At 32.6% G+C, this 10205-nt stretch overlaps 1 protein-coding gene across 1 annotated transcript; it reads right to left on the minus strand.

Annotated features, from left to right (window-relative positions):
• Positions 1–3116: 3116 nt before the first annotated feature.
• On the minus strand, positions 3117–9876 carry LOC144977222 (uncharacterized). The gene is made up of 6 exons (XM_078922178.1): positions 9634–9876; positions 8950–9020; positions 8239–8346; positions 7828–7916; positions 7301–7385; positions 3117–6136 (listed from the first exon to the last, which is right to left on the minus strand). The coding sequence occupies exons 1-6, from the start codon at positions 9710–9712 to the stop codon at positions 4157–4159; spliced, it is 2412 nt and encodes an 803-aa protein (XP_078778304.1). The 5' UTR covers positions 9713–9876; the 3' UTR covers positions 3117–4156.
• Between the last annotated feature and the right edge of the window lie 329 nt (positions 9877–10205).

Consider the following 10205-nt stretch of genomic DNA (forward strand, 5'->3'; position numbering starts at 1 on the left):
ACCCAGGTTTAACTTCTACGGTAATAAATTTAAAAATAATAATAATAATAATCTAAAAAATCGAAATTTAAAACCAGAATATAGAAGTTGCATTGAAGGTAAATAATGTTTTAGAAAGACCTTATTAAATGTTATGAACAGTCAGGTGGCTCCGTAGCGCAGTGGATAAGCTGTCAGACTCTAACCTTGAAAGTACTGTGTTCAAGCCCATTGTGGACATTTTTAAAAAGTTTTCTTTTATTGAGAAAGACATAATTTTTGTTGTTATAGTTACTGGACATATATTTAAAACCTTAAATTAATCTATAATTATTATTATTATTATTATTATTATTATTATTATTATTATTATTATTATTGTTATTATTATTATTATTATTATTTATTATTATTATTATTATTATTATTATTATTATTATTATTATTATTATTATTATTATTATTATTATTATTATTTATATTAAAAAAAACATCGGTACCATTCAATGTCTTATCGACATGCATTTATATGTACACGTCGATTCGTTTACCGCATCTTTATCATTTTATTGGGGTTATCTTTTCTTTCTTTTTTTGTTTCTTTTTTTGTTTGTTGTTGTTGTTTTTCAAAAACTTCCTGTCATGTCCCATCATTGTTTATGTCTATTTACCTTATCTACGCCATTCACACTACACACCTCTCATTCGTCCTTATTCGTGTCTTATTCGTCGTGTTTTGTTGATAAAGGGGGAATCAGAAACGTCCACAGTATGTCTTCGTCTATAAGAATTAGGCTTAACATTCAACACTTATCGTTATTTTTTCCTTCGAGCTTCAAGCAGCAACATTTTCATTAATCAACCAACAGTGCCAACGGAGGTGCATAAAAACGGTGCGTTTTTGTACACCTCCAGTACACCTCAAACGGAGGTGCATAAAAACGCCACCTTTCGCATTTGATTTTCTTACCACAACCTGTTTTCACACACGGAAAACTGCATGTTGGTGTGTCACGGGTCAGAGGCTATAGCGGCTTACACTTCATGTTGGGCCACACAGAGAAATCAACAGAGGATGTACCAATTTACACAGACAACGTTGCTTACCAATCTGCCCTCATTAAATGATGGTGGGTACAATATCGAATGAAAATAGTTCTTTCCCCGCGAAATTGCGGGCATTTTACTAGTTTTTTAAAATGAAAATAGGGTCAATTTCGTTCCGGCGAGCCAATATTAAATTTGTATAACTGAGCACAGAATTACCGGCAAATGTAAAAATGATTAAAATATTTTTACAGATTGATATACGAATAACTTGCCAACATTTCTTAAATCAAGAGTAATTCTATTACCCATTGACTCAAAAAAAAAAAAAATACTATTCCGGATTAATGTTGAATTTCACAACACAGTAGTATTAAAGTATCGTATCGTATCGTTTAAGAGCTTAGAGGTTCTAAATACTTCAAATGCTCTGTGTAACTTTCATGCATCGATAAAATTTATCAAAATTATATAAACAACATTCATTGTTAATTTGACAATATTGATTATTAAATATCTAACACACAAATAAGTGTCATAGTCAATATTCACATAAACAAATTTATACATTCAAGAGTTTCAAAAAAATAATATACACAACGCAATAACATCCAATGTCATGTTACATTATTCATCGAAATCAAAATTTATGTTAGTAAGTTCTTTATCGATTACATGCTTAAGATATTAATTGAATTGAATTTTTTTGGTCTCAAACTTCAGATTATTCCAAATTGCCAAAGTCATTTGAATTAGGTTACCTTACCTTACCGGAGTTCCGTCTCCCTACAGAGGTTGAATGTCATGGACGCCAATCATTGGCTCGTTATTGTTTCTTATAAACGAATTACATCTTTCAACAAATCCCCTAGTGTTTGTAAAATGCAAATATTTTTAATTAAAAAAAAAATCAATATATTCCATATTGTACGAACCATACAAGAATCATATATATATATATATATATATATATATATTATATATATATATATATATATATATATATATATATATATATAATAATTCTATTTACTACATTTGGTAGCCCATTGTATAAACATCACTTAGGTCACCCAGCTATATATCTCTTATTAAAGACAAGTTCGGCCAAACAGGGGCACTAAACATGTTAAAATGAAACAATGAATAGTTCCAGGAAAATGTGCGTAAAAATTATACAAAGTAAAAGAGATACAAAATTAACTGGATGACCTAACTTTTACTAACTGTTTTCACTTACTTAGGCAGCCCACAAATTGCAATGGTATATTTCCCACGTTAGGAACTCCAATAAAAATGTGAGTTAGGTTACCCATAACAATATTTGGTGTTTTTTGATTGTTTATGTCTTTGCTTGTTTTAAAGGGTTTTACGGCGCTTGCAACACATTTAGGTTATATCAGCGCCAGTAAAAAGGAAGAAAATTGGATAGTAAAAACATTCTAGATGTACAATTAAAAGGACTTAAGGAAAAAATAGGGCAAATGGGAATGGTTCAAATAGAGAACAATAAATGTAGATTCCAAGAACATACTATCAGTGTACTTAGATTGAGATCACCTAAGTCTTATCCAGACACCAGTACAAGATCCCACAAAGAGGGATACACTCAAATGTTTACAAATATGTTAAAGATTAAAAAAAAAATAACAGTACAAAAGGGAGAAGATATACAAGGAAAAAAATATCATCTCCCAAAACTATGACTATACAATCGACGGTTTCCCTCCCAGCCAAGGTCAGGACAAAACTAAGCATCTCATTCCAAGACAAAAACAGAAAGCAATTGGAAAACAGATATAGGGGGGTAGAAGACACAGTAAGTACCTCTCTGCCCACTATGGGAGGTCGGGAACCCCATCCCAGTAGGATTGTTCAAAGCACCAACCAATTAACACGTGATTTAACCAGCATTCGAACAGTAAATAACACACGTGTCTTAGGTTGATAGAAAATTAAATGTAGTCTACCTACATGTGTAAGCATAAAAAAAATTCTATCCAGACAAGTACCCAACACAAACGATAGAAGTAGAAGTATAAACGGACAGAGATAAGCACATTTATTAAACAAATGATGACGGTAACGACTTTGATTTTAAAATAAAAATTTATTAAAAACCAATATGAGATAAACATATATTTTAAAAATACGTGATGTTACCCATGAACAAGAGTTTGATGAAATTATACACCAAAAATACATGATTTATGTCACCCAATGGGTCACTTAATGCATATTTGTACCATAAACATTTAATGAAATTATACACCAAAAATACATGATTTATGTCACCCAATGGGTCACTTAATACACATTTGTAACATAAACAAGAGTTGATGAAATCATACACTAAAAATAAATGATTTATGTCACCCATTGGGTCACTTAATGCATATTTGTACCATAAACACTTCACTTCATGAAATCATACACCAAAAATACACGATTTGCAATGTTACTTGATATCTGCCATGTATTTGGAAAATCTGACTTTTCCTTATCATACATAAAAGGCTCCCAAACCATTGAACCCATCATCACCAACATTGCATGGTGTTTACAATCGACATAAAATAAATGTGCTTTGTATGAATTTTTGTTTTGATAAAACATCTGGATGATTTTATTTTATTTTTTAAAAAGGTGAATTTGTTCATCAAATCCACTCAAAAACACAGATGCCATCATCTTTAGCATGTTGACTGCACGTATGTCTTACAGTATAATGAGGCAGTCGATACCTACCAGATGGTGGTTACTTTCAATATTTTCAATGCAATCATTCTTGTAACAAACATTATAAATATTGAACAGTTTTCCACTCTTAATTTTGTGAAAGACAAAGCGAAATATTTTAGACATTTGACTAGATATCCTGTCAACTTTTAGATGATTACAGGTTATCACTAAAAACAATTTTAAAATTCAAGGCCTAGAAATTTAATTCAAGACCAGCAATTTAAAGAAAAAAGACAAATATCAACACACTTAAATTTACAGAAAATGTTTACACTGTTACATCCAACAGGGGAAGGGTGATCCCAGCTTGTATATTATATATGTATGAGCACCAAAAACAAGAATTAATACACCTGTCACCCATCTTATGTCTTGTATCATATTTATGCTATGAACAGAAACTTCTGAACTTCTTTTTCTCGTTGAAGACTTTGTTTCTTACCAAAGTTGCCTTATTTTCATAACCTTCAAGAACTTTGTATTTTGATAAAAATTCAAGTACATCTCTTTTGCTGGGAAGACATCCTTTATTTGAGGTATCTGTGATATATTTCTTGAAGTAAGAGTTTACAATATCGGACTCGTGATCAGACCATTTTGTATATTGACGTTGAGTAACGTCTGGTAATTTTTTGCTTCTGTTTCCAGCAAGCTGTACATTTTGTTCATTAACTGTTGCTTGCTCAGAAAGATAGCTGGACAGTTCATGTTGTTGAGGTAATGTTGTAGAACAAATATCTGAGTTGCTGATTTCCCCTTCTTCATGTGAAACTCTTTGAGGCTGTGGTGTATCATCTACTGAGTTCAACAAGAAATTCCCCACTTTTGTGATTTCTGTCACTGCCAATGGACACTGGTACACATTTCTATTGACAGATTCAGAGTGTCCCATGTGACGATAAAAAATGGTCCTTTGTTCTTCTGGAATGTCTAATTGAGCAAACATGGTGGAAACTCTATGTCTAAACTTATCAGCAATCAGGAGGTGAGGCTGCTTCAGTCCAGGACAACGTTTTACAACAGACTGAAGGCAATGGTATCCACTGGCATGGTCAGTTGATTGACCAGTGTTGGGAAACAAATATGTATTTTCAATAGAAACATTACAATTTATCCTCTCACTTAGAAGTTTTGTTATAGGCTCTATTGTGTCCATTGGGAACAAAACAGGAACAAGTTTTCTATTACCTTTGCCAGCTTGGTAGGCCAGTTTCAGATTATGGATCAAATATTTTTCCATTGGATCGTCAACATCCATAATTAAATTTGGATCGATCCAAGCACCTGTGATGGCATCTCTCCACTCAGCTAAAGTAAGCCTACTTGGCTCACCACCTCTTCGAGCATTAAACATGGTTATCCTTGACAAAATTATATTCCTCATGAAAATAAAAGTCTGTTTATCCCAGATACCAAATTGAGCCATCCCATTTACCATTTCCTGCAACAAGTATTTTCTGAAAGTTGAAATATCTTCTTCCAATGGCATGGCTGCTGGTTTACGAAGACCACCCCGTTTTAATTCACATTCTACTTGAGCTGAATAAAAGATAAAGCTCCAATTCAGATTGAGGACATCCATAAATCTGCTCAAATCTTGCTCTTTGTCAAATACACCTTTCATAACAAAGTACCCTTTCATGACGTTGACTGCCTTCTTTAGAACAAATCCGATTCTCACTTTCAAACCGGCCTTTTGGCCATCATCTTTGTCACAAAATTTGATGACAACCTTTTCAAGTACATTGAATTGTTTGTAGTCCAACACATCTAGTCCCGAGGCATTTTTATTTTCGGACTCTGCTCGTAATAAATAAATTAAGTTGGCAAACAGTCTCATCTCACCCATTATAACGGATCTTTCCTTTTTTACTGATCTTGCCCATTGTTTTTTCCCAAGCAACAATACAACTAAATCTGTTCTGCAAATCTCTCCAACATCATCTTTTCTAAACCTATCAATGACATTGGTCTTAAACTCAACATCAACACCTATGTCTTTTGCACAGCCTGACAAAGAAGTCATTTTAATTGTGTCAGCTTGCAAAGACATCACTCGAGAACACTTTTCTTTGTGACGAAAGATATTTTTGCCATCAAAAAAGCCTAAGCAGCCAGAACACATTACTGTATCAGCATTGCCTTGGCGTCTCTCCCTTATTAAAGTTGCTTGCTTATCTTTGCGATGAATTTCTGCATTTGCTTTAAAAATGCCGCTTTTTTTCATGGTATCAAACATTCTGTTTTGCTCTTTGCTCGGTAGTTTCAAAGCAGAAATCACCTCCTCCTCTGTACTGTGTTTTCTTTTTATATGACGAGTGAGATGGGTTTGAAATTCATCACAAAACTTACACATTCGTTTTGGTTTCTGAAATGTAAATCAAAGAAAAGTTCATTGCACAGATGATAATGCCATAAGCAGTGATTTCATAAATGCTTGAAAAAAATATCCTTGAGGACAAATCACCTTTTAAAAATAATGTCTATTAAATAAATTAGATAGAGGAGTGTTGATGTTCAGATATTTATGAAGGTAGGTTAAAAAAAAGAAAAACATACTTATTGAAATCTAACCATCTTCCCAATAACTACCAAAATTTATAATGGCCACTTTCTAAACGCTCGACTCCCAGAATCTCAATCCTCTTACAATTGCACACTAATTTCTAATTAAATTTTTGTTATTAATTTTTTTTTTAATTATGCCTTTTTCGCCACGACATCATAAGATATCGTCGCCTAGACATTCCACAAAGGAATATAGATAACTCATCAAACAAGATGTCTGATGACAACAGGAATCACCTATGTTGTCCAAGTGAGCAAATTGGGGGTTAATAATCTTGCTCAATGAAAAAAACGAAAGTGCCTGAAGCGGGGCTCGAACTCAGGTCCTTGCGGCACACAGTGCAATGCCTTAACCACTCGGCCACTATAATTCTATAACTAGGGGACTATAATTCAAATCTGATCCATCTTTTATACTACATGGGCTTTCATCACACTGGACAATTATTTCAATCAACACTGTGTACTATATTATAGTTATTTTAACTTAAAACCATTAACCATGAAGAGACATTCAAAAATGTGAATTTGTGTAAATTTAAGTGATTGACATTGATGTTACTGAATATAGTGCATACATGTAACCCGATCCCTGAAACCATGAGACAAAGACTGTTCGTAGGACATATTCTATGTTTAAATACAGAACATCTCCAAAGACTTGGATTTAATGTATCTATACAGTTTGGCTGGACCAGCTGTCAGTCTTCTTTATACAAATTTCAGTTAATGACTCTTAATAAAATCACAACTCTAACCTCCAATCCTAATTAACACCTTGTACACCTGACACTTATGCTGCTAGTAAAGCAATGCACCATAAATGTACCTTGCCAAGCAGACATTAAAAAAATTGGAGATATAGACCCGATCTACTCAAATTGTTCCTCTGATGTTACATAATCAAAACAGACGTTTATCCTTCCGCTAAAGTCAATTCGTCAAATAAAGTAATAAGACTAACCTTATTACTGCTTTCATTCCTATTTTCATTCAGTTGGGATGGTTCAAGACGGACTTCTTGTGGATTTGGTAACTTTTCATCAGGCCTAAAAACATATTCTTTTTATTAGAAATTTGATGTAAAATAGTAGTAATCAATAATAAATATAATTCGTAAAAATTAGATTAAATAACATAAGTAGATACCTAGTTGCTCCAATCATGATCAAGATAAAAATCAAGAGTTATATCCTATTATTATTATTAAACATGGAATATTTTAACAGAGGACACTAACATATACCAGAGTTTGACTTAAAAAATTATAATTTTTAAGAAATAAATCAATCATATTAGACAGCATTTTTTATGTTCCACCCTGTTCTCAACCTTATTATATGTGCTTTGTATGTTGTATTTTATGTGACTTTAAGAAATTATATAAAGATTGGTTGTGTCTTTAGATCTTAGGGGAGACAGCGATCAATGACTGCTTATAATTATCATTTATGTAAATAGGATCATGTATCTCATAGTGGTTTTTCCTACCTTATATTGTCGACTAATCCATCAGAATGAAATTCAACAATTTCAGATTCGCAATGATTACTTTCAGCATTGTCAATCAGCATTGGATCCTGAGAATGCAAAATAAAGATTGTTCACATCAGACAGATTTTTCATAGAAATTTGCTTACACAGCTTATTAAGATTTGACATGTTTAAAGCAGTATTTAACCGCAAGACTATTTATTCTCCATCAAAATGTTTTTGGATGTATCTCTAACTCTAAGCCTGAAATTTGCTAAGCGGATGCAACAGTACAAGGTGATCATCCATAATACAAGCACAGATGTTTGATTAAGTAAGGAGCTATAATGCAGAACAAATGACATGTTAAAGAAGAGGGCAGAGAGATGAAGATATGCTTTTCAATTAATGATCTGTCTTATTAGGTACCTGATTCCAATTTAGGATCTTTTCTTTGAACCTCAAAGCTGGCAATTTGGAAAGCATTTCTTCCCCCTCATCCTCACTACTTGTTTGAGATGGTGGTGCTGGAACAAACTGTTGATATAAAAGAAATTAAGTTTTTGATTGATTCAAATGTAGAAATGGAAATGTAATGGTGCCTTCAAAGTGATCTGATATTACAGGTAATGCTCTATTTAAATATGGTTAGATTTGTTTAGAAAATAGGTTTCAATGCGACATAGCATTAGACCTAGGAAATGATGCACCATTAAAGTGAGAGAATAGGGAGAAGCCTCAGCTGAGTTTCTGTAAAGAACTAGGACAGTCACTAATCGTAACAACTTTTATTTTTAAAATAATTATTTTCACAATGTGTAACTAATAATTCTAATCGTAAGACTGAGTAGCATAACATGTTCAATAGCACTGGCTTTATGAGTAATAAGCATTGCATTATTATAGCATTTCATGTGTGAGAAAATAAGTTGTTTTTTTTAAAACGGGGTTGAGGCATGAAATATCTAACATTAACATACACAGAGACAGCATCAAAAAATGATAAATGAATAAATATTAAATACTCAAGTATAAAAGTATTTGAGAAGCTTTAAAACAAACATAAAAATATATTTTATCTTAAAACAGTAGGCCTAGAATTTGCTTAAAAAAAGAAACAATGTTTTTCTTCAATCTTACATCTGGGTCAATATCTCTGTCAGCAGAGGGAACGGGAGATGAAGAACTGGAGGGCATTTCTTGCTCAGCATCTTTTGTGGAAGAGAATAAAAGTTTAGGATTAATTAATTAAGTACAAAATTAAGAATCAAAATGCCCTCCTCTAACTTATGTTTATCTTGATTGACATGCACAAAACTTTAAAGTTGGTTTTTGTTTCCAAGTTATCCAAGCTTTGATCTATGTGGACGATGAATAACGTACATGTCATAATAAAAGTATGAGAATGAGTAGTAAATGTGCATAGTCATCATAGAGCCTACAACAAACCTAGAGTATAGAGACTATAATATATACACATAAAAATCTTTAGTCTTGAGTCATCTATTATTATTATTATTCGTTTGTTTGCTGTCTTTTGTGACTTTGTGACACTTTGCCTCTCATATTATTATTATCTGTGACAAACAAAACTGGCAACGAAAAAAAAAAAACATTGCCTTCCCTCGCGCCTCTATCTAACCTTTGAGACTAGACTAGAGTACAGTGACTGAGAATTGGTCTACATTATCATTCATCTAGATAAATCTAAATCTTAATTAAGTTCTAGAAAAAGCATGAGTATAAGTATACGTATAATTATAATCTAGACGTCTAGATAGAGTTAGTCTCTTAGTCATAGTCTTACTCTTACTGTTCTCTTACCTTTTTGTCTGGACTCCAACATTAACATTCGTTGAATGCCAAGTTCAACCAAACGTTTGCTTCTAGTCAATGCCGCCATGTTGCAATTACTAAATGATGGAATTAAACTGATAAATTACTTGTCAACAAACGGACTGACAGACAGTCTACTGGTGACAAGAATGGAGAATTCCATGTCGAAAACCGCAAATTCTGTGCTACTTTCATTTTCCTTCTTTCCCCATAGTGTTTTCGTTTTGGGTCTTAGATTGTCGTAAAATAAAAAATTCGGTCAATTGTCGTAAAATAGAAAATCGCGATGCCATTCCGTAAGCTGGATGTAAAAATGTATATCTTGGGGTTGAGACCAGAAAACTTACTTCGTCAAATTTCTGGTCTTGGATTTGTTTCCCAAAAAATCAATTGGGTTGAAAAAAAAATTCTAGCATTGAAATCGCCTTGATATATGTAATAGAATGACCATTCTATCTAATGTTATTTGATTTTGTACTCTATTACTCTTTACTACTTGTCGCTACCATCACTATTTAAATGTATGCAAGTAATGCAAGACTGTGTGCCTCTGTGGTTGA

Source organism: Berghia stephanieae, chromosome 7 (assembly GCF_034508935.2).
Source record: "Berghia stephanieae isolate SIO BIC M18660-M18661 chromosome 7, UCSD_Bste_1.3, whole genome shotgun sequence".
NCBI classification, from domain to species: Eukaryota; Metazoa; Mollusca; class Gastropoda; order Nudibranchia; family Aeolidiidae; genus Berghia; species Berghia stephanieae.

Coding starts and splice junctions, on each gene's coding strand:
- LOC144977222 (XM_078922178.1), bottom strand. CDS start 9,712: ATGGCGGCATTGACTAGAAGCAAACGTTTGGTTGAACTTGGCATTCAA. Junction 9,021..9,633: donor GTTGGAGTCCAGACAAAAAG/GTAAGAGAACAG, acceptor CTTCCACAAAAG/ATGCTGAGCAAGAAATGCCC. Junction 8,347..8,949: donor ACAGAGATATTGACCCAGAT/GTAAGATTGAAG, acceptor TTATATCAACAG/TTTGTTCCAGCACCACCATC.